Raw genomic sequence first — 26036 nt, 5'->3', positions numbered from 1 at the left:
AAATGCCAAATAAAAGAAACATTTCTTTTAACAAAGTGGATCTCAGTTTCCTCATCTGTAATGCTAGTGAGTGATCTCAAAGGTCACTTTAAAATTCTAAATTCCATAATTCCACGGCCCTATTCATCAATCTTCAAAATATTTAAGAATGAGAGATTACAAAAGAATGAAAAACATCACTTCCCCCACCAAAATATTACCCCAAAAGATTGTAACTACTGACTTACATGTCTACTTTGTTGCTTCTTTAAAATCTTTATGAGAATATCCTGACTACACATCAAAGCTGTTTCTTGATAAAAAAAAATTGAAAGAGAACAGGTGGTCTTTTGATTAAGATTTTCTAAATCAGAAATTACCTTCCTAGTAGCATCACTGTTGGGGTGATACTTAAACCCTGCTGTGATCTCTTACTTGTTGATTTCTCCCAAACCTTCAAAGCAGACCAAAGAGCATTTGATTCAGCAAAATAAAAGGTAGCCTTAAAGGCTCACCTAAAATAAACATCGTTCATGCATATATTAAACTCATATAAATTTTTATAACAGAATCAAAAGAGATACCTTTGTCCAGTGATCCACTAAAAATTAACATCAAGTGAGACATTAGATAGGAACAGATGCATACAGAAGGTATTGTCGTTTCTTTGTAGTTATTCATCCATTTCCTCCTCTCTTTGTGACCCTATTTGGGATTTTCTTGGCAAAGATACTAGAATGTTTTACCATTTTTTTCCTTCAGATTACTTTATAGATGAGGAAACTGAGGCAAACAGAGTTAAGCAACTTTTCCAGGGTCCAAACTAGTTAATATCTGTGGCCACATTTGAATTTAGATCATCCTGACTTAGATCTGGCAGCACTCTATCCACTGTGCCACCCAGCAACTTTATGCAGATTCTCCCAACACCCCTAAAAGAAAAGATATTTCCAGATATATTGAAATAGGAATGAATCTAGCTTACATTTACATAATAATTTATATTGCATAATGCTTTAAAGTTTCCAAACCTCTTTATAAGCATTATTCCTCTTGAGGCTCACAACGGCCCTAGAAGTAGTACTTTAAAGCTTACAAAACGGCAAAATGCTTTGTAGAAATACTCCTTTTCAGGATATTTTGTGGGTTGAGACTTTAAGAACTCTCAAGGGGCTCCTCAATAAGATCCTCTGTTTTTAGTCATTTCCATCATCTTATAGTGGAAAAGCAAAAGGAACAATAACCTATACCTCAGAATTCAGTATGCACTTGAATAAGCAGCCCATTGAAGAAAGTTTGTCTGCTTATCTATCTCTATGTCTGTCTGTCTATCTAATCTATCTTATCTATCTGTCTATCTATCTATCTATCTATCTATCTATTTATCCTCTCATTCCTCTGGGGGGGAGACAAATATATAAAAAGACATATACAACATAAATAAACACACACATTCAGTATTTAAGTCCAAGTTTCCATGAGAGAGATCACTAGCAATTGAGGGAAATCTGGAAAAGCTTCTTGTGAAAGATGGTGTCTGAATTGTATCCTAAAGAAAGAGGCAAGACTACATGAGGTGAATGAAGGTAAGGTGGAAGTGAATTTGCAAGCATGGTGCAAAGACACATGGTGCAAAGTGTGTTCAAAGACCCGAGGAGGGAAGATGGAGAATACTGTGAATAAAGGAACGGAGAGAGGAGCTGTTTGGCTAGAGACAATGTCTGCTGCTTTACCTAAATCTTTCTCTCAAAGTATGTTAATATAAGACTTTTGTTCATTTTGTCTGCCTTCTAAACAATTCTTTCTTCTTATTAAGATATCTAAGTCAGTGTATAAATACTGTTGCTTTGCTGCAAATTAACAGGCCCAAAACCATGTATACCAGAAGACCTTCTCATGAGATTTCTCCTGAAACATGTTCTCTGGATGATGATTTGGTAAACCTGGAGGTTCTAGATGAGGTACAGTGTTGAGAGAGAGAGAGAGAGAGAGAGAGAGAGAGAGAGAGAGAGTGAGAGCGAGAGAGAGAGAGAGAGAGAGAGAGAGAGAGAGAGAGAGAGAGAGAGAATGAATACTCATGCTTATTGACATTATTTCCTATGAATTCATTTTTCATTCCTTCTTCTAAAGTCACATCAAAGTTAATTGTTTGTTGGCTTGAAACAAAGGAAATAACTATTTGCTGTGATTATGATCTTATAATATATATTCATTTGTATTCTATGGAGTGATAAAGAAAAAAAAGCATTTAATAAAGTCCATTTTGTCATAGACCTGAATGATGGATGACATCCACTGAAATTATTTTCTGTTTTATAAAATTTGCAACTTATCCCTGAAAAATCAGCATAGTTGTTTCCTCCTCTCACAGAAGAATAATATATTTAGGGAAAAATGAGCTTTAACATAACTTTAATTCTAGAATGAAAACTGTAATAAACCCTGTATAAAAATATGCATGTTTAATAGAGCTGCTAATTGCAAGAAACCTGCATCTTCTAGCTCTGGGGAACCTTTACTCTAATGCATAAATCACTGAAGTATGACAAAAAAAGTGTTTTAATTCTCCATCTCTCTACAATATAAATTTGGAGTAGACTGCATGATGAAATAAAATCCTTTCATTGTGTGTTTTAACCAACATGAATTTCTTATTAAATAAATTTCTTATTAAATAAAATTCTAAGTTGAAAGTTTTAATAAGGCACAACAAGTTAGAAAGAATGGAAGGAAGGAAGGAAAGAAGGGAGGGAGGAAAAAAAAAGGAGGATAAAATTTCCCTGGTTATTTCAGAATCTGTTACTAAAGCCTTTCAAATCCATCCTTAATTTCCTTTTTTTTTCACTGAATGTCTATTTGTCATAAGAAAAATAACTTTTGGATTTAATTTGGCAACTTTGTCTTTGAGAGAAAAAATATCATTCATGTCAATAATTCAACAAAACAAAATTTTATTTAGAGCCTACTACACTGTGCAAGTTTCTGTGCACTGAGCATGTACAAAATAAAGGACCTGACCTCAAGCAACCCACATTCCAGAGCAGTTATAACATGTATACCTACAAGTGTTTCGGAGGAAAACAATACCCTTGTTTTTAAGTAGCAGAATAGAATCTCTAGATTATAAAAATAAATTAAATATTTCTCATTATTCTCTTATCCAGAAAACAATATACTTAAATTTTCAATTTAAAATGTCTTATTCTTTTTAGGATACAATTATTCACCAGCTGCAAAAACGTTATGCAGACTTACAGATTTATACTTATGTTGGAGATATCTTAATAGCCCTGAATCCCTTTCAAAATCTCAGCATTTACTCTCCACAGGTAAGATATATCTCAGGATCTGAGTCACTCCTATAGCCTATTGAATTCTAAAATCAACAAAGAAAATATGGTAGGAAGAAAAAGTACAGCTTTTATTTATAGCTTCTGGAAGAATGCAAACTGAAAATTGTAGGTGTCACCTCTTAAACTGAATCTCGGCATGCTGACATGATGACTTTTAAAATACATATTTTAATAAATGACTTAAGATCTTTTCCAAATGTGGGAAAAGTAAAGGGGGAAAGTATTTTTTTATTAATGAATATTTATTCAAAAATTTTAAATGAAATTATGTTTAAAAGATTATAGGGACTAATCCAAGAAATCATTCCTTGTAATTAATTGGGCCTTATACCATGGGTGAAAGGATAGGTCATCACTAGTAAAACAATCAACACAATTAATCATATTAAAAATGAAATAGTCCTAAGCACGTGATTATTTTAATGGATTAAGAAAAAAAGCCTTTGATAAAATACAATTCCAGGCCAGGCACACATCCCTAAGGCTCTCCACTAGGGAGCAGAGATCTTCTACCAAATTGACATAGACTCTTAAGTCAGTGGTGGGATTCAAATAAGTTAACCAGTTCTCTGCCCTAATGACCCATTTAAGTATACAAAAATAATATACTGAAATGTAGTTTAATATTTCAAGCATTTCAAGATATATACAAAACTAGATTATGTTATATTACACACTAAGCAAACGTCTCTTTATGGAACAAAAGCAACCATGTGATCACAGCAGCGAAGGCTGTCCCACACTGGACCTCCTATCAGGAATGTTCAGTAGACTAGACACAACTCCCACCTCCTCCTCCAGAGCAGCTGGTCTGCTTTTCTCTAATGAAGCAACTCGCTAAAAACCCTTTAAATATTCCTTAGCCAATTTGATGGTTTAATGCAACTTTTTGAATACCTTTTTCCCAGAGAGTTTAGTGAAATTCATGATTGATTACAAAGCTGTTAAATTCTCTCCCCAAGTCCCAACTCTGGAAGAAGCCATGCAGCCTGAACTGGTGGCTCTGTGCTTCTTGGACCCGAAGTTACTCCAAGAGGAGGCCTGGGGTGATTTATGCTGGAATATGTACAGAACCAAAACTTATTCAACCTCTTCTCTCTTTTTTCATCTACTTCCATGACTTCTGAAATGGGCAATAAGATAACCTTTGAAATCTATATTTCTATTGGTTCATTGTGTCCCAGCTTCCTATTGGTTTCACTGTTCAGGGAACACCAACATACTCATATCTTAGGGTGTAACACAAAGCAGAAACAAATGACAACTTGTCACCCCCCTAGTTGTTTGTCCTTTTTTTCTCTTTATGTTATATGTTTGTTTCCTGAAGTAAGAAAAACAAGGAAATTAAAATGTAGTATTTCATCAAAGGTACAATGAGTTCTAAGAAATGAATAAATAAATATTACAAGCATGGTTCTTGTCAATTTTTTTCACCTCTGGACAGAATGAATTTTACTATGGGCATTTAGAAAACACTGTTGTGTAGATGAATGTTAAAAAGGAGTAAGGAATGCAAGTTTGTGATTTCCACATTGGACTGCTGCCCAGATGCCCACCTTAGGAGAGAACCCTGATTACAAGTGCCATTTTAACAACTGGTTCACCGAACTCAATATAGCATTAGGTGTTCTGCTGAACCAGTGCAAATGGGCTAAAACCCATCACTGTCTTAAGGTCTGACTATGCAACTAAGGGGAAAAGTATTTATTAAGAACTCATTATTTGCCAGGAACTACACTAAGTATTCATGAATGTAATGTCATTTGATCCTGACAATAACCCTGGGAGATAGGGGCTATTATTATCCCAATTTTATAATTGAGAAAACTGAGGCAAATAGAGGTTAAGTAACTTGCCCAGGGTCCCACAGCTAGAGAGGCTGTGTTAGAATTTGAACTCAGGTCTTCTTGTCTCTGAGCCCAAGATTGTATCACACCTAGCTGCCTCAGACATTGTTGTGGATTACTAAGTATCAAGTTTTGGATAAAGATGTATTGTCATAGAAAATTATAAATTTAGTGAAACTGAGATCTTTAAGGTTCTCGAGGTCCCAATTCCCTCATTTTACAGATGAGTAAATTGAGATTTAGGAGATTAAATGATTTGCCCAAGGTCTCTCAGGCAGGGTTAGAGGCAAAATTTGAACCCATAGCCTCTGCCTCTAAGAGTTAGTGTGCATTTCTCTTTATAAGATGCTTTTTTCCTTTCTGCAGTTTTCCAAACTGTATCATGGTGTGAAAAGGTCGTCAAATCCCCCCCACATTTTTGCCTCGGCCGATGCTGCTTACCAAGGCATGGTAACTTTCAGCAAAGACCAGGTAAGACTTCATACATCCTTACTCCTAGAATTGTCATTAGGAAAACAGCATTCACTTTGCTACTTGCCCATTGTCCAGAGAGCCTTAAATTCAATAGATGACAGAATACAGCAAAGAAAGCTAATCAATCAAAGCTAATCAATCAAATCTAAAAGGACTGAAAAGGTCATTGGAGCAAAGAACTTTAAAATGCTTCCTAGAAAATATGAAGAATTAACACAAAGATCATTCATTTCCCCTGGTACAGTATAGTAAGGACATGACTAATAAGAATATAATGAAAATGTAGAGCAACACAAATCCAATGATATAATGATGATTGTAACAAGAATATGATGTAACAGCATATATACTGAATTATTTCTTTTAAAAATCTTAGAATTGTTTTACTAGATCCTTTTTTTCCTTACATGGTTAACAGTGACCACTCCTATTAATGTGGCTACTGATAAAGGATTACGAATGGGGAAAGTGCTGTCTTAACCTTCAACTATTGGCTGGTTAAGAACACACAAATCATCCATTTTAATTTTATGGGCTTCCCATTTACAGTGGTGACACATTTGACTTCACAGCTATGAAAAAGTCAACCTCTGATTACCTTTGACTTTCCTTTCCTTTCTCCTGAGAGCAGAGTTTGAAGCTGTGGCATTAGTATGTGGTGATCCCTGCCCTGCTCCCCACATTTAAAAAAAAAAGAAAAATTTTCCCTGTGTTAATTTCTTTAAGATTTTTCAGGTTTGAGCAGCAGAATGAGATTGTGTCCAGGGAAACTACATTGTGCAAGAATTGCATTTAGTTAGTTTTATAGCCAACAAGGGCATCCTAGTCCAGATTTTACCACTTGTGGTAAAGAGTAGAGAACCTTAAAAATCTCAATTTTGGGGTGGCTAGGTGGCGTAGTGGATAAAGCACCAACCTTGGAGTCAGGAGTACCTGGGTTCAAATCTGGTCTCAGACACTTAACAATTACCTAGCTGTGTGGCCTTGGGCAAGCCACTTAACCCCATTTGCCTTGCAAAAACCTAAAAAACAAGCAAAAAGATCTCAGTTTCACTAAATCTATAATTCTCTATGACAATACATCTTTATCTAAAGCTTGATACTTAGTAATCCACAACAATGTCAGAGGCAGCTAGGTGGCAAAGGGGGATACAATCCTGGGCTTAGAGACAGGAGAACTCAGGTAGAAATGGAGACCACTAAACTGAACAGCTGGATGACAGCGGTAAAGCACTGGATCTGGAGTCAGGAAGATGCAAGTTCAAATCTAGCCTCAAACATTTATTAATTGTGGGAACCTTGGGTAAGTCACTTAACCTATTTTGTCTCAGTTTCCTCAGCTAAGAAATGGGACATTGAAGTTGTAGAATTTAAATGTGATATATTCCTACATTTTCTAAAAGAGAGACTAGCGCTTACCATAATTGCAGGGCTTTTGTGAGCATCAAATCAGATTATAATTGTAAAATGTTAAGCACAGCAGCTGGCACATAATAATGACTATATAAATGTTAGTTATTATAAAATTAATATTATTATTATTACATAAAATTCCTGAGGGCAGCATATTAACTTAGAAAAACCTTGTATTAACATTATCTATGTTCCATTGTATTTTTATTTATTTTATTAAATATTTCCCAATTGCATTTTAATCTGGTTCTGGCCACATTGGCTGATTATATGTTCAACACCTCCTCTGTAAAGCATTTCATTATTCATCTGAGTCTGGTTTAACTCCTTGACTTTGATTTGTCTTCCTACTCTTATACTTTTCTTCGTTATTTAGAGGTTTTGGAATTATGATTTACATAATGGATTAAAGAAAATAGATGTGTACTATTTATCAAGTAATGTTTCCTTGATTCTATGCAGAAATTCTCATTTGTTAATTATATCCAGAGTTTTCTATTTGACCTCTTTACTATTTCAGTGCATTATCATCAGTGGAGAAAGTGGTTCTGGAAAGACAGAAAGTGCTCATTTGATTGTCCAGCATTTGACCTTCCTGGGAAAGGTATTTGCCAATCATGATAAGAACAAAACTATTTCTTACTCATCAAACAACAACAATAATAACTTTGTTGATTGATTCTTCAGTTAATATTTCTCCTTTGGATACCAACATAATCATTCTCCCCCATATAGTAGAGAAAAACGACCCCCAAGAACATCGTCATATGGAATTAAATTTTTAAATTTTTAATTAAAGCATCAGGAAGTAAAAGTAGCAAAAGTATCAGGAGAATGTTGGGTAATTCAAGGTGGGTAAGTCAATAGGGATAACTTAAAGAATGGAAAAAGAAAGTATTTGAGAGGATGTTGAAGGAATAGGAATTTTTCAGCTTCTCTTCAAGATAGTGAAAAATATGCTTAAAAACAATGCTCTTCAAAGAGCTAAAGGTTTAATATAATATGTAACCAGTTGCAAATACAAGAAGAAGAAAGCAGATTTACCTGCCATAATGGACATTCAGGGTAGATCTAAGGAGGGATTTCCTAATGGTGAAGTATTTGTTAAACACTAGATTATTGAGGGAGATTTTCCTATGATTCTCTGTCTTTCATCTGATGGGATTGTTATAGATGTGTCTGCCTCCCAGCCCTACAATTGTAAGCAAGACAGTGTTTTTCTCTTGTAGACCCTTGTCTTCACAGTCACCTACAACTAGTTGCTAGGAACACATTTGAAACTTCCTTTCCACATTACAAGGAGAGTTTAAGTGTACAGGGGATGTGAATGAACAAAGCAAGCATGTTCATTTTGGAAGTTCTTCATGCCCTTCTCTATTGTGTACAGGCCAATAACCGGACTCTGAGAGAGAAAATATTACAGGTGAACCCCTTAGTGGAAGCTTTTGGTAATGCCTGCACTGCCATCAATGATAACTCAAGTCGTTTTGGAAAGTATTTGGAAATGATGTTCACACCAACAGGAGCTGTAATGGGTGCAAAAATTTCTGAATACCTCTTGGAAAAATCCAGAGTTATAAAACAAGCCATGTAGGTGCAATCTTTAATCTTTTTAAATCCTTATTTACATATAATTAGAGAGATGGCATGGTATAATGGATACAATACTGAATTTGAAAGTCAGAGTTGAGTTCAGATCCTGCCTGTCCAGTACTGATGTGACCATTCACCAGTCAGTTAACTTCTTTTACTTAACTTCTTAATGAGTATTACAATGGGGAAATTGTTATTTGGGTAAGAAGAAGACTGGCAAAAACAAAAGTCCTTTGATCTATTGAATATGAACATAAACTATGGGTATTTTTAATCATTCCATTATCACACCTATTAGAGCCCCTGTGGTTAAAGAAGAGCAGTCAGTAGTTTTCTTTCCTTAGGCTAAATACGAGTAACACTTCCTTGTCCAACATTTGCTGAGTAACATTTAAAGTTGTATTTCCAAATGTATCATGTCTTGTAGATTAGCACAACTATCTATATAATAATCAAAACCATTAGATACTTTACATCCTCATTTTATCGACAAAATTCACCCTGCTTTTCCAATGCTGCAAACTTCCTACTAAATCTAAATACTTCAACCTCCACTTTGTATTCTTCAAATCACCCTGGAGTTAGGAGTACCTGAGTTCAAATCTGGTCTCAGACACTTAATAATTACCTAGCTGTTTGGCCTTGGGAAAGACACTTAACACCATTGCCTTGCAAAAAAAAAAAAAAACCTAAAAAAATACACCATAGTTAAATTAATAGACCAAGAAATACTCTATCAAATCTATGAAAAGGGGACAAATTTTTGATCAAGCAGAAAACAGAGTATATTATAAATAGCAAAATGAATGATTTTGACTGTATTAAATTGAAAAGGGTTTGCACTAATAAAATCAGTGCTGCCCAAATTAGAAGGAAAGCAGAAAGCTGGGAAACATTCTTTACAACCAGGAGTACTGATAAAGGTCTCATTTCTAAAATATATACAGAATTACATCAAATTTATAAGGTTACAAGTCATTCCCCAATTGATAAAGGGTCAGTGGATATGAATAGACAGTTTTCAAATGAAGAAATTAAAGCTATATATAATCATATGAAAAAATGCTCCAAATCATTATTGATTAGAGAAACGCAAATTAAAAGAACTATGAAGTATCTCCTCACACCTATCAGATTAGCTAAGATGGCAAAAAGAGGAAATGATCAATGTTGAAGTGGGGGTGGGAGGATTGGGACATTAATGCATTGCTGGTAGAGTTGTGAACTGATCCAACTATTCTGGAGAGTAATATGGAATTATGCCCAAAGAGCAATAAAACTGATCATACCAGATTCTGAAGAGTTGATTTTTCTTTTTCATTGCTTTGTTTTGTTTTGTTTTGTTTTTCTTCCTCTGGACGGGGGACAACATTGTCCATAGCCAGTCTAATAAGATTGTCCTACTTCTCTGAATTGCTGAGAGGAGCTGCTTCCATTAAAACTGATCATCTCACAATGTTATTGTTAATGTATACATTGTTCTCTTGGTTGTGCAAAACAAAACAAAACCAAAAAAACAAAGAAAGAAAGAAAGAAAATAAACCCTTCAGAATTTGATGAACACTTCATAAAAATTATCTCTTATGTATCTCTTTCCCTTAATCCTAATTCATTAAAATAAAAATGACTAATATGTAAACATGTTTATCCAAAGGATGTATGCACAATGCTAACTTAACTGTTTGCCACTGAGGGAGGGGAGTGGGAAGAGAGAGTGGAAGGAAATTTTGCACTTAAAAATATACATGTGCATACAGGTGAAAATTAATTAATTTTTAAGAAAGGAAAAGAAACTTGAACATAAAAGTTAAAAAAAACCCTGATCATACCCTTTGACCTAGCAATTTCAATTCTAGGCCTGTATCCAGAAGAAATCATCAAAAATGGGGAAAGTCCCACATGTTCCAAAATATTTATAGCAGTTCTTTTCATAGTGGCAAAGAATTCAAAATTTTGAAACTTAAAAATATCCATATGCATATGGATAAATATTGAAAAGCTTTTATAATAGGTATTTGGAAAAATAAAATATCAATAAAAAAGAGTTCCTACACACACAGAGAGATTATTGTGAAAATCAAACAAAAAGTAGAATATGAATGTACTTTTTAAATATATATATATATCTAATCCTTTTAACAGTTTTCAAAATTCTTTTTTCAAAATCTTAAGATTTTTGAATTCTACATTTTTCTCCCTCTTCTCTTCCCTACCACCTCCCTACCACAGTGAATAATCAGATATAGGTTATACATGTACAATCATGTTAAACATATTTCCATATTAGTCATTGGTGAAAGAAGTATCAAACAAAAAGGAAACAAATCATGAAAAAGAAAAAAACATACATCCAATTTAAGTGAAAATTGTATGCTTTGCTCTGCATTCAAGCTCCATAGTTCTTTCTCTGAATGGAGATGGCATTTTCCATCACAAGTCATTTAGAATTATCTTTGATCATTGCATTGCTGAGAGGAGCTAAATCTATCATAGTTGAACATCACATAATGTTGCTATTGAGATGTACAATGATTTCCTAGTTTTTCTGTCTTCACTCAGCATCAGTTCCAGGTTTTTCTGAAATCTGCCTGCTCATAATTTCTTATAGAACACTAGTATTCTAACACATTCTTATATCGCAATTTGTTCAACCATTCCATAATTAATGAGCATTCCCTTAATTTCCAATTCTTTGTCACTACAAAAAAGAGCTACTATAAATATTTTTTTTGTGCATGTGAGTCCTTTGCCTTTTTTTATGATCTCTTTGGTATATAGACCTAGTAGTGGTGTTGCTGGATCAAAAGGTATACACAGTTTTGTAGCCCTAAGGGCATAGTTCCCAATTGCTTTCCAGAAAGGTTAGGTCAGTTCATAACTCCACCAACAGTGCAATGCACTTCTTTGGAATTCCTCATTTAATATATTCTAAGTCCTCTGCCCTTGGTAGTCTTGTCAGGTACTTCTCTTCCTCTGCTATTCAGAGTTATAGCAAAGTTTTGGGATTCATTTCAGACAAAAGGAGAGTTCTAGCTTTTGTTCAAATGTAAAAATATGATATATTTTCAATATTTTTAAAAATATACTCAAACTGGTTGAAATTGTTATGTCTCTGATGGTTTATATAAAAAAAAAGTTAATTCTACTCAAATGACTGAAAGAGAGGTAGGCCAGGACTGATTGAGGATTCTGAGCAAAGATCAGGGCCTCATAATAATATATTTAACCAGAAAAGATTTTAGAGATCACTTCAGTTCCCTGTCCTTATTTTATAGATGAGAAAACTGACAATCGAGAGAAACAAAATGACTCAGTACAATAGCTCTCAAATTTTTTCATCTTAGTTTCCTTTTGTGCTTTTAAAATGATTGAGTACCACTTTATACTCCAATTTTTTAAAAAAGCTTTTATGTTGTTTACATCTATTAATATTACTGATATTTGCATATAAATCCCATATTTTTATTTACAAAATGATATTTTCTTAAATAAAAAAATTAATGATAAGATGCCATGGGAAAAGTATTTAATCTCAGGAAGCCAATTTTTTCATCTGTAAAATGGGAGCAATGATCTAGTATATAGTTCATTAGGTTCTTATGAGGTTGACAAACAAAGTGATGTTAATAGAATGCTCTATAAATTTTAAAATATTTTATAAATGAGAGTCATTATTATTGCCCAAAGTCACACAGATAATAAGTTCTAAAACAGAAATTTGAACCAGAATCTTCTAATTTTAAATCAGAGCTTTTTCCACTGGAGACTTTCAAGAATCAGTACCAAAAGTACCATGAGAAAAGCAATTTAAAGTAGGGAACTTTGAATTTAGAAAAACAGAAGAAGAAAAAAAATAGAAAAAGAATTGACTTTAGAAAAGCACAGTAGAATTACAGATGTAGAACTATAAGAAATCTTACAGCAGGAGTTCTTAACCTGGGGCCATGATACATTATTGTTCATCCTGAATAGGAAAAAAAATCCATCTTTATGTTCATTAATTTTAGGTTTCTTTTAAATGTATACATTTAAAAATATTATTTTGGGGGAAAATCCTTAGCTTTCAACCATATTTCCAGAGAGGTCCATAGCACATGCAAAACAATGAAGAATTCTACCTTAAAGGTCTTTTAGTCCCACCCTCTCATTTCAGATATGAGGAAGTGGACCAGAGAGGCATAGTTCTACTTATCTCTAACTTCCCGCAGAGAGTAAGCAGCAGAGCTGGGATTCACACATAGGTCTTTCAATTCTAATTCAATCTTTATTCTACTCGATCATACTGCTTCTTGGGAAAAGACCCAAAATAGTTGGTGCCAAGATGACGAGTCTAATACATGAAGGGAGGATTTAGGCATCATAGTCCACTTGATTGACTCCTTATCAAAAGGGAAGAATAGAATGTAATTGGAAGAAAGGAACAGGAACAGAATTGGACCAGGAGAAAATAGATACTGGCATATAGGATTTGCTAGATTAAAGCAGTCTCTTTGTAAGGAAAATGACATGTCAGGGTATTTTTTTAAACCAGGAACCAATTTTCTAGATGAAGAGCCAAGCTCTTTGTAAGGAAAATGACATGTCAGGATATTTTTAAAAACTGGGAGTCAAAGAGGTAGATCTGACAGTCCAAAGAGGGAAATACTCTTGTCTCCTTGAGATCAGAAAAGTGTTAAAAGAAAATAGATTGACCCAAGATCATAATGTGGACTGGTGGCCCAAGTAGGATTGAGGACCTGAAAAACCTGGATAGACTTTGCTGAGGATAAGTTTAACTCGGATCACAGTCCTGAATTAAATCTCCTTACATAGGGAACTAATGTGCAAATACAGAAATATCATGCTTTAAATAAAGTTTTTGAATATGATTTTAATAATATTTCTTTTTTTCCCAGAGGAGAGAAAAATTTTCACATTTTTTACTATATTTATGCTGGTCTTTATCACCAAAAGAAAATTTCTGAATACAGTCTTCCAGAGAAAAAGCCTCCTAGGTAACTATATCATGATTATTGTATTTAAATAAAAAATGTAATTAGCACTGAACAAACACTCAAATGCTGAATAAATGCTTCTTGACTGAAACTACAAGTCTACTTAGCTGAGGCTTTAGGGGTAGGAGTTTAATTTAATATTCCTTCTTATAAAGTCACCCAAAAGTAGGATACCTGGATTTTCTACATAGGGATCAAATGCTCAGTTGTACCCACATTACCCAGCTTCATGCATAATTAGTTCTACTTGGCAGTTATAGTTTCTTAAACAAATGCATCTGCAAGAAAATGGGTCAAGACATGTATGGCATTTGGGGTACAATTTTTTAGATAAAAGCTAATATTATGTGGTTACATTCCTTTCATTTAGGTACATAGATAATGAGACAGGAAGGGTGATGGAAGATATTATTGCTAAAGAATCGTATGGAAAACAATTTGAAGAAATTCAGCACTGTTTTAAGATTATAGGGTTCACTGATGAGGTAAGTGTCGGCTGATCGGTAAACTCAAATACCAGAAGGCTGTATTTCTGTTGAACAGCTTCTCCAAATAATGTTATACTTTGGGAGCTTGGGATAGACTGATAGAACCCTGAGATTCTGGATTCTTTGAGAATCCTTGTTTTCCTTCGAGACTTAGCTCAAGTTCCAGGTTCTACATTAAACCTCTCCAAATCATTGCAGCTATAAGCGCCTTTCTCCTCCCAACCAATTATATTTATTTTGTATATGTATCTAAATGGGTACATGTTGTCCCTCCTATTAGAATGTAATTCAAGAATGTTAGAATGTTTCTCAAGTGAAGGAAGTGCTTTATTTTTGTCTTAATGTCCTTAGGGTCCATTATCATTCCTGGTATATGGTAAACATTTAATAAATTAATAGGTAATTGATAGAGGGTATCTTGAAAATATGGAATAGGATTATAGCATTTTAGACTCAGAGCTAGAAGGGCCCTTAGAACTTATCAATAGATAGGCTTCATTTTACAGATTTTAAAAAAATCAGAATGAAAAGAGAGCTGGGGGAATTTTAGAACATAGTAAAGGCAATTAATACCATTTTCACATAAAAATTGACATATATGATATGTCCTTTTCACCACCGTCCTTTCTAATAGGACCTCTAGTTTCATTCCATTAAATTCCTTTTGGAAAATGCTGTATTAGAGTTCTGGGACAAATATGAGCCAGGCTGATGGTAGTTCTAACTGTGGTGGGATACCTTGGTCCTAGAGACTCATAATGGCCAGTGCCCCAGAACAAAGGTTCATTCACCCACCCTACTTAATTTACCCCACCCTATTCACCCTGTTTTAGTTTGCTTAGAGACCAAGATATTCAATCCTGACACAATGAGCTAATTGCTTTTCCAAAACAGTAGGGATTTGGTTATGCGCACCATTGATCTCTATATTTTACAATTCTCATTCCCATATTTGTGGTTATTGTAACCTTTCAATTGAATCATTAATGATATATCCAATTCAATACTTTGATGTCCAGTTTATACTTAGGGATGTTTATAGAAATAACTTCTTGGGCACCAAGACAAATTCATTTATGCCCTTTAAACTTGTACATAGTAACTTAATTCTGTGAGAGAATATAGTCATCCATTTTTTACCATATCTGTGAATGTTGTACTGCTCTTATCATATAAGATACAGATTGTCTCTATTAAATATATGCTCGAGGTGACAGAAAATATTTATAACCCTGGGCAAAAATATTATTCTGTGATATATTCATGTCACAGTTTCTGGGCTTTGTGCCATAGTTTTTGCTAACTATATACATTCTTTTACTTTTCCAAGAAAGGAAATGAGAGATTAGGCACTAGGAGGGAGTGCTAAATCTTAAGGGATGAGATTACCAGACACCCCAGTTATCCTGGGATAGTCACTCTCTGTAAAAGACTGCTGCTCCAAGCCAATGAGTTTGACTGGGACTTTACTCCCCTGTGTGGTTGGATTTAATCATAATAATACCTTTCCTCTTTCTAGCCAGCTGTTAATTTGCATTGTCAGCCTCCCACAGACTTTAAACTGACTGACAGTGGAAATTCCCAAAGGTTAGGTAAAAATAGAAATATCTTTCCCTTGACTCTTTAGCGGGGAGCAATTAAATACACTTAGGCATCTGTTAAGAGACTTATGTTTATTAATTTATAATGCTGTTTTTTGTCCATAATTATGAGAGTCTCCAAGAAAAATTACAATAACAAGAATATAGTTTTAAATAGTCTTGTGCTATAGGCTTAATATTTCCTTAGAGGGAGGTTTTAAGAATGGAAATCTTAGGTTTGAGGACAGAGTTCTGTGGACTCCTTCAAAAAGAACAGTTCCATCTCTTAGAGGAGGTACACAATCAAAGTGTTTTAGGATTAGAAATTAACTGGAGCTGATCATCTTGGTGTATATTTATAATACTTTCTACTGGAAGAGGCTGATGCTGGTGGATCCCTTGAACTTATGAGTTCTGAACTGCAGTAAGACCAAGTCAATCAGGTATCTGCATTAAATTTAGAACTAATATGGCAAGCTGAGGGCCATCAGATTGTCTAAGGAAGAAGAAACTAACCAAGATTGGAAAAAGAACAGATCAAATATTCTGTGTCAGTCAGTAGTGGGATCAATTCCATGAGAAGTTGCTGTTCCTACCTGGGCAAGATGGAAAAAAAATTAACTGGAAATAAAAGCTAAGCAGTCCTTTATCTGTAACAAAAACACTGAATAGAAATTTTTAAAAAAAGAGTAAATTTCTAGAGTTAGCAAAATGGTAAAAAAAATACCTTTTATTTCTATTACCATTGAGTGTATTATAAAGAACGATGGTGGTGGTGGTAGTGGTGATGGTGTGTGTGTGTGTGTGTGTGTGTGTGTGTGTGTGTGTGTGTGTGTGTGTGCATGTACTCTGTTTCCCATGTTAAATACTAGGATATACCTTATTTTAACTACAGTGAGAAGGATGGTACTATATTTTTATTTGTTTTGTTTTTCCCAAATTACCTCATCTTCCTAATCTTGTGGATTCATGCACATATACAGACAAATCTACTATAATGAGTGGTTACTTTATCTAAAGCCAGGTCTGTAAATAGGAATAAACCAGATGTTGACCAAAAGCATAAAGATTCAAGGGACTTCCATCAAGTCTCTTTCCTAGAGTTTCTCATTTCCCCTACTATTTCCCACTAACACATATCTAGGACAATATGTACGAAATAACTAAGTGAACTGAACTTTTCCCTTATTAACTCATGGTTCTGACATCCTATAGAAATAAGCTTATGAGTCAGTTTCTGTCCCATTATTTGACTGTTACTATTAAATCATCTTAGCTAGATGAAAGTCCCTGTCCTTTTCTATAATACCTATTAGTCTTTTCAAATATTCTTTTCCTCTATATCCTCCCTTTATTACCAGGTTCTTACAGAAATATTTGGAGGGGTTTAGGGGTGTGAGTCCAAATTTGACATTTCATTAATGTGAGGAATCCCATGGTATAGAAATTTCTTCAATCAAAGTAGAATTAGTAAGTCATCATCAAATGAGAAAATATTTTTAAAGTGTTTAGCACAGTGTCAGGAGCTAGTGGGAGCTTAATAGCATTTATCCCCTTCCCCTTAGCTGTAACTTTTGTTTTAAGAAATTGTCTGTGGCCCTCAAAGATTAGGTGAATGCTTATGGTAATTCATCTAAGTCTTCCTTACTCCAAGTTTGATCCTTTATCCACTACACTGATCAAAATGATTAAAATAAAATCTCAATGTGTTCTAGTCACTTAGTAGTTTATGTGATCTCAGGCAAATTATGCAACCTCTTTTACATCTTACTGTCCTCATCTATAATATGAAGATAATACTCCATCTACTATATGGGTTTGTTGTAAAGATAAAAGAAAATATTTTATTGTCCACAGAGTGCTTAATGCATGAAAGCTATCATCATCATCATCATCATCATTTTCATAAATTAAATTCTCACCAGCAAAGCAAAGATTTCCAAAAGAGCCTCTCACTGAAACTGAATACCTCCAATGAGCCCTTTTCTTTAATTGAAAGACTTTGGTGAAATTATGCCTAAATCTTTATGATGTAAATCAGTGAGTCTGTCTATCATTTTTGGTGATGTTTGTTTGATATTTTTGATATATTTCCTCCAAAAAGTGTGATCCATTAACACATATTCACTGTTCTCAACCACTTTCTAATACCCAGGTCCACTTTAGTCTCTCCAGGGGCCTCCAGGAGCATTTAAAATTATGCCTTCCACACACATCATGGTTTAGGTGCTTCTCTTCATTTTTCTCCAAATGTTGATTTTGTTTCATGAGAAGGCACTATGACTAAACCACACATCATCTTAAGCCTTTAACCTCCAATGGAATGTACCAGCCTCCACCTAATTCCATTATCTTCTCTCTCTCTGTGCTCCCATATATCAAGTTTCATCCTTGGGTAGTCCTGCCTTCTGAGAGTTTGCACATAGACTAACACACCAAGTGTCAGGGGTATGTGCCCCAAACTACCAGTCCTAACTAATGATAATTTTTTATTTCTTAGTTCCTGATTCACATAACTACTCTTTGCATTAATTCAGTTACTCCAACCACAGTTCTATGACCATGCTTCATCTCCACCTGCTCCATATACTACTCTCCACACATCTCTATGGCCAGATCTAACACTGTCTTGGCAAGAAATTGTCTTGAAATTCTTCACAGCCCAGGGAATAATAACAATTAAATAGCAGTGGCAAGTCCCTTTTGCTTTCATGCACAGATCTACTTTTCAAGTCAGGCATCATAAGAATTTAACTAACATTATACATAGCATAGTACCTCTATGTGGGTTGTTAAGATGAGAGTAATCATAATATAAATTTGATATATATTTATATATGTGTTCTATATTGAGTGATAGGTATTTAGTAAATGCTTATTTCCTTCCTTTCACACACACACACACACACACACACACACACACACACACACACACACATATATAAAATATACATACACACACGGATATATACTCATATATTCATACACATAGAAGCACATACATACACACAATCTAGGGCAAAGCTTTAGAGTGTATTCAAGTTATAACTGGCAGGTGGTATTAGATAAGAAAAAAAGAAAAATGGTTAGCCAAAAGGTGAACACAACCAAGGGAGAGTGAGTGTCACAGAGGTGAAAGGAATGATGCAGGACTCATTTCTGGATCTTAAAGCCATCCCTCATTCAAATTCCTTATTTCTTTTGAGGCTGCTATCCTCTTCTTCCCAGTCACCAAGTTCACAAACTTTGAGTAATCCTTTCCTTTTTTCTCCCCCTCTTCCCCAGCTGCTAAATTTTATCAGTGTTACTTCCACAGTATCCCACAATACTTCTCTCCACTTGTTTATTTATTTAAATTTATTTAAGGCAATGGCGTTAAGTGGCTTGCCCAAGGCCACACAGCTAGGCAATTATTAAGTGTCTGAGGTTAGATTTGAACTCAGGTACTCCTGACTCCAGGGCCAGTGCTCTATCCACTGTACCACCTAGCTGCCCCTCCACTTTTTTTTTTAATATTTTATTTCCCCCTAATTACATGTAAAAACAATTTTTAACATTTGGTATTTTTTTTAATTTTGAATTCCAAATTTGATCCTTCCTTCCCTCCCCTGAACCCTCCCTGATATGGTAAACAGTCATGTAAAGCAAATTTTTATATTAGTCATTTTGTGAAAGAAAACTCAAACTCTACCCTCAAAAAGGAAAGCATGAAAATAATATGCTTTGGTTTGTATTTAAATACCATTATTTCTTTCTCTGTAGGTAGAGAGCATTTTTCCTCATGGGTCCCATGGAATTGTCTTAGATCTTTGTATTGCAGAGAATAGCTGTCATTCACAATTGTTCATAGTATAATATTGCTATTGCTATGTATGATGTTCTCCTGATTCTGCTTCCTTTACTCTGCATTAGTTCATGTAAGCCTTTCCAGGTTCCTCTGAGAATATCCTGCGTATCATTGCGAATACACAATAATATTCTACTACACTCATATACAACTTGATCAGTCATTCCCCTATTGATGGACATCCCCTCAATTTCCAAATCTTGGTCATGAAAAAAAGTTGCTATAAATATTTTTGTACATATAGGAAAAGCTTGTCTTATTTTTTGATCACTTTGGGATACAGCTTTCTTCCACCTGAAATGATGTTATCGGCCTAATTCAAGCTATCATGTCCTCTGATTTAGCTACAAAAATGATCTTATTGTACTCTTGGTATTGATTGTTTCCATTTTAGTACTACCAGAATAATACTAAATTACTATAATGAGATTTATCAGTCTACCCATTTCAAGTCTCTCTCCTTTCTAGTTAATTTTCCATATACCTGCTAAAAGTACAAGTCTGACCATGTCATTTCTCTTCTCAAAAGTCTTCATTGGCTTCCCCCTGGCATACCAATGGGCTTTGGGTCTCAGATTTTACTTGTATGCTTAAGGTATAGTTATCTCCTGTTAACTCCTGATAAGCTCCTTCAGGCAGAGATAGCTCATTTTTAACATTTGTTTACCTAACATCTAATACAGTACCTGGCCTATAGTAGGCACCTAATAAATACACATTGGTAAATTTATGTGAGTTGACTTGGAATTGAAGGAAATGTAGGCTACCTGGGATTCTGATTTAATGTGGTCAGTTGAATGAAACTGAATTGAATATTAAGAGACTGTGAAGTTATACTTTAATTCATCAAGAGAGAACTTGAACAATGGTACTTCCATATGCTCTAAGGAATCAGTAAAATCACCTGTGAAATACATACATACCCCCAAAATCACCACTTTGGAGCCTGACTTTTTTCCCAAAATTGTCTAAGTTAAATGACTAGGATACTAATTTGAGCAACATAGAACAGGCCATTTTGTTTTTTTAAAAAAATCTGATATTTTCCTAGAGCAGAGACTCTTTTTAAAAGTAAAACCTCATTTAGCTTTGTTATAGTACCAGGCAGCCAGCAGATGGTACTGTTGCAGATGGGCTGGCTCCTACACTTTAATTTTTTCCCCTTATCTGAATGCTGTAGGTATGGGGTGCATCATTTAAGAACTGTTTATTTTAGCACTAATATAGATCCCTCTGCCTGAGTATTTTATTCTGGAAATATTTCTTGCCTCTCGAATTGCTGGTTGCAGAAAAACAGGCAGAAAGAACATGGTGTAGGAGTCAGAGAATTTGGGTTTCAAATCCTTATTGTGAAACTTATTCTTCTGGGTTTCCAGTCCTTCATCTGTAAAATGGGGAAGTTGGAGGAGGTGGGGGTCCTTAACCTGGGGGGCCCATGAATTTGCACTTTTAATATCTTAATTCAATATAATTAGTTTTCTTTGTAACACTATGTATATTTTGTATGAACTTAAAAACAATGTTCATTTTGAGAGGGGATCTAGGAGGTTACCAGGCGGCCAAAGGGGTCAAGGCATAAAAGAGAAGGAGAAGGAAAAGGGAATAAGCATTTATTAAGTACCTACTGTATGTCAGACACTATGCTAAGTGCTTATTATCTCATTTGATTCTCAATGATATTATAGTCCCCATTTTGCTGTTGAGGAAACCAAGGCAGACAACCATAAATGACTTTCCAAGGTAGTCTAGTAAGTATCTGAGACCGAATTTGAACTTAGTTCTTTCTGACCCTGCAATACCAAGCTACCTCTAAGAGGTTAAGAAGAATTCTAACAGGGGCAGCTAGGTGGCTCAGTGGATAGAGCACTGGCCTTGGAGTCAGGAGTACCTGAGTTCAAATCCAGCCTCAGACACTTAGTAATTACCAAGCCGTGTGGCCTTGGGCAAGCCACTTAACCCCACTGCCTTGCAAAAAAAAAAAAAAAAAACCTAAAAAACTAAAAACTAAAAAAAAGAATTCTAAGAAGTTAACAAAACAGGATAAAAATCCTTGCACCAGGTAATCTCTAAGATCCCTTCTATCTCTGAACCTATGAATACAGCGGAATGATAAAATGAGTTTCTCCCATCTATGTTTTTTGCTTGTGTCAGCCTGAAAATGAGGCTTATCCTTTTCTTTTTAGTTCTTCACCCTTTTCCCATATCCCATCCATGACAAAAGCAGCAGGGTCCATGGGGAAGAGCTAGTACTCAAACTCCAGAGTTTGAGGAGTTGGGTTCAAATTTCAACTCTGATGCTTACTACTTGTGCAACCTTCAGTTAGTCAACAAACATTTATTAAACCTTCTTATGTTCTGGACACTATACTAAGTATTAAGAACACAAATAACAAACACAAATAAAAAGTAGTCCTTTCCCTCAAGAAGCTTATATTCTAACAGGAAAGACAACATTAAAAGGGAACTAAAGAGGGGATGGGAAATGTACCCAACAAAGGAGAGGTGAATGCAGAGGAAAAAGTCTTGAGGAGCTGAGTCACCAATGTGATCTGAAAAAAGAATAAAAATCATCTTTCATCTGCATTTCCCCCTTAAAATAGGGAAAAAAGGAACCATCCAATTGGCAGGTGAGTTGAGGAGTAAGGGTACTTTTAATGTGAGAAACAGTCCAGGGGCAAAATGAGCATGTAGGATAAAGAGATGTACATGGCATGATAGTCTAAGCCCTGGCATCCTGGAGAGGAATGAAGCTTTGGAACTTCCTGGGCTTTACCTGGAAAGTGTAGAATGGGGGTGGTAGTAAATTAAATGACTTCTAGACCCTTTCCAATTCTGGTTCTATGACCTTTGTTTTAATCTTATGGTATCATAGGCTTTCTTACCCTTCCATAAAATGACATTCATAATCGGTTAAATTTTTCTCCCTGTTTAAAAAACACTGAAAAAAATCTGAGTTTGAGGGCTATAGTGTTAATTTAATCTAGTTAATAGTGACTCAGAAAAAAAATGGTTCTTGGTGTCCTTTTCAGGAGGTCCATTCAGTGTATAGAATCTTAGCAGCAATTCTGAACATTGGAAACATTGAATTTGCATCAATTTCTTCAGAACACCAGACGGATAAGAGTGAAGTTCCCAATTCAGTAGCCTTGGAAAATGGTAACTATTGATTCTCAGACCCTGTATTTTCCTAGTCAATGCTCTTGATGCTGCTGCCTCTGCTCCTACCACTGTGGTTGTGGCTGCCTAGTTGGGGATTGTTTCTGAAGGTTCTGGGCTTAGACCCACATCTGGGTTCTTTTGTGTTCCAGCTGCCACCTTACTGGGAATCAGTTCGGAGGAACTCCAGGAGGCTCTTACCTCCCACTGTGTGGTCACCAGAGGAGAAACTATCATCCGCACCAACACCGTGGACAAAGCTGCTGATGTCCGAGATGCTATGTCGAAAGCTCTGTATGGGAGGCTTTTCAGCTGGATTGTAAATCGCATCAACACGCTATTACAGCCAGATAAAAATATATGGCAAGTCTGTCTGTGCATGTGTGGATGTGGGTGTGTGGGTGTTGGGGGGCAGTGCAGAGTGGACAGAGGGGGAGAAGAGGGGTAGGTGGGACTGAGGGAAAGAAAGGAGAGACAGAGGAAGGTGGAACAGGAAAAAGGAGAGGTAAAAGGAAAAAAGAGGTAAAATCAGGGAATAGGAGGGGAGGAGAAAGGGAGAAGGAAGGAGGCAGGAAAAGGAGGGGGAAGAGAGGAGAAGTGGGGGGGAGAGGGAAAGGAGAAGGGAAAGGAAGAGAGGAAAGAGACAGAGAGAAAGAGAGACACAGAGAGAGTTTAGATGCTTGCTCAGAAGATAGCATTATTGGGTTTTTTAACAGGAGAAAGGAATACACACATATATTTTGAAGTGTAAAATAGAAGTCATCTGTTCTTGACTTCTTTTTTGTAAGAAATAACTGTCTATATCCTTATTTACAAGTTGATGAGGTATCATTCCATACTGCTTCCCAAGGAAAGCATATAACTTATTGTTCCCCCAGTTTTTAGGGTAGTTGTTGTTCATCCTTTGTTCTCAGAGAACCAATGACATCAGGAGGGTAGTGACTTGACTTGCAAGTGAATTGGATTTAAGGGAAGCAGGGCTATGCAAAGTCATCAGCCTTACCCTCTCCTCCAGAGTCATCTGGCAAGACATAGGTCAGGATGACTGGTTACTGCCCCAGATGCAGTGGGAGATCTTGGACATTTTAAGCTAAGGTCTTTTCCAGGTCTCAGTTTATCTGAGGCAGCACCTATTCAGGGCAATCAGTTATGTGGTAGAAAATAAAATTATCTAGCCCCATAGAAGTAAATGAGAGTCAGCATAGTGAAGCAATATTAGGGTTGACTCTTGTTGAGAAGACCTTGATTTAAGTTTGGCCTCTAAAATCTCCTGGGTTTATGATTCTGACCAAGTTACTTAACTTCTCAACACTTCAGGCAACCACAAATATAATAAATTATAGGTGAATTACTACAAATTTTAGGTGAATACTTCCTTGATGTAGGCATCTGCTAATGAATATGTGTAGATCAAAAAAAGGAAAAATTCAGGAGCAACAATGAGAGAGAGAGAGAGAGAGAGAGAGAGAGAGAATCTATATTATTTCTATCCATATGTTTTCTCCAAGTATACCAAGTTCTATTTAGTAGGATGTTTGTTCTTTCTATGCATTTAGATAGGTTTTACATATGTAAATATGCATTTTTGCCTACTATCCAGAAATACTTCCCCCTTGTGAGGGATATCATGCTTATTTCCCATACAGCCGTGCAGAACGTGGGATGAATGTTGGGATTCTGGACATCTTTGGATTTGAGAACTTCAGAAGAAACTCCTTTGAGCAGCTCTGTATAAACATTGCCAATGAACAAATTCAGTATTATTTCAACCAACACATTTTTGCACTTGAACAGGTAGAATTGAATTCTGAAGTAATTAAATATGATGGAGTAAAAGGGTTGGAGATGTTAAATTCCCTACAAATTGTCTATGGCCCAAAGGAAAAAACTTTGGTAGAGAGGCTGAAGAGGGCAGACTTTGTAGAAAATGGGCTGGCTAGTGAGGAGATTCTGTTTTTAATAGAAAATTCCTGCTGTCAAGAACAAGTATATCATCTAAATTTAACCAAAATAGAGAAGTCTAGATCTCTTTAGAAAGGTATAATTCACTCCTTATGTGGAACTGGTAACAAGACAATTATTTAAACACTCCTTCAAAACAAAATGGTATTCCATAGATCATAGTCTCCCCCATCCCCCCATGTAATTTAGATATTACCTAAAATGAGACTGATGAGCTTGCAAGTAGGACTTAGCTACTTGTTGCTTTCAAGATCCTACCACACATAAATTTTGTTGCCTACAATACCCTGTACAGGCAGTGAATGTCCTTAGTGGTCTACAGATAGGAATTGAAATCTATGAGACCAGTAATAACTAAAACAGGAGGTATTCGCTATAGTAATGAGATTGCTACTAGTTTCCCACTTCTGTTATGGTTCAAGGTTGTTCTTGTCTCCAGCCTAGAAAATGTACCAAGATTTTCCTCTGGGATAGCCTTCCTTTTTCACATAGTAAGTTGGTATGACAGTAAAAAACATTCTGGTCAGTCTTCTGATGAATACCAATAACCACTGTACTGGAAGAAATGATAATGAGAAATACATAAATAGGCCATCCTCAAAACCTAAGTTAAATCCACAAGTGTCAGCTTGTGGTTCAGTTGTGGAGAAAATTCTATGACTTCCTTCATTTTTCCTAGCTAAAACTGCCTAGGCCTTCCTCTTCTCCTAGTCCCCGTTGCCAGCTCCCAATTCTATCCCCAGTCAAAAATCTTTTTGTTTGTTTCTGTGAGAAGTTTAATTCTCTCCTGGAGACCCTCAGACTAGATTGACTCTCTCTCCATTGCATGAGAAATCTTACTCTTCTAAATCAGATGCTTACTGAAAAGGTTCTCTTCTCTTTCTTCTAGCTTCACTCCTTTATTTTTATTCTCAAAATGCATTGTCACCCTATCTCTTGGGAGAAATAGATAAGCATCCCCTTTTTATTTAGAATCTACAAATCATTAACAGATAGAGCTAAATAAACATTTTTTGCACACAGGAGAGCATACAAATATCAGTGGCAATTTACCACAGAAAGTTTAATGTTAGTCTCTAAAAATTTCACAGGGGTAGTAACAAGGACCATAATGTATCTATGATGTCAATTGATTTAAGGAATTTCCCCTACCTAGGTAGATTAGCACCTTCTCTGAAAGAGTGCTTGAGAAACTAAAAAGTTGAGAGACTTGTCCAGGGCCACATAGCCAGTGTGTTAAAACTGAATCCCAGGTTTCCTAGTGTTGAGGTTGAATCTTTATGCACTCTACTATACTTCCTCTTAGAAACTGCATAGCAAAATAATGTGTTGTTTGTAACTTGAGTGTTG

At 35.5% G+C, this 26036-nt stretch overlaps 1 protein-coding gene across 1 annotated transcript in view; it reads left to right on the top strand.

Moving 5' to 3' along the window:
- Positions 1–26036, top strand: part of MYO3B (myosin IIIB) — a 567258-nt gene that overhangs the window by 246054 nt on the left and 295168 nt on the right. The window contains exons 10-19 of the mRNA XM_074212806.1: positions 1844–1940; positions 3192–3308; positions 5546–5650; positions 7587–7670; positions 8454–8656; positions 13555–13653; positions 14024–14138; positions 22598–22724; positions 22877–23087; positions 24371–24518. Of these exons, the coding sequence (XP_074068907.1) occupies positions 1844–1940; positions 3192–3308; positions 5546–5650; positions 7587–7670; positions 8454–8656; positions 13555–13653; positions 14024–14138; positions 22598–22724; positions 22877–23087; positions 24371–24518 (1306 nt within the window). The remainder of the gene's footprint in view (positions 1–1843; positions 1941–3191; positions 3309–5545; positions 5651–7586; positions 7671–8453; positions 8657–13554; positions 13654–14023; positions 14139–22597; positions 22725–22876; positions 23088–24370; positions 24519–26036) is intronic.

This window comes from Macrotis lagotis, chromosome 1 (genome assembly GCF_037893015.1).
Source record: "Macrotis lagotis isolate mMagLag1 chromosome 1, bilby.v1.9.chrom.fasta, whole genome shotgun sequence".
Lineage (NCBI taxonomy): Eukaryota > Metazoa > Chordata > Mammalia > Peramelemorphia > Peramelidae > Macrotis > Macrotis lagotis.
This window is presented reverse-complemented; position numbering and strand designations above follow the sequence as displayed.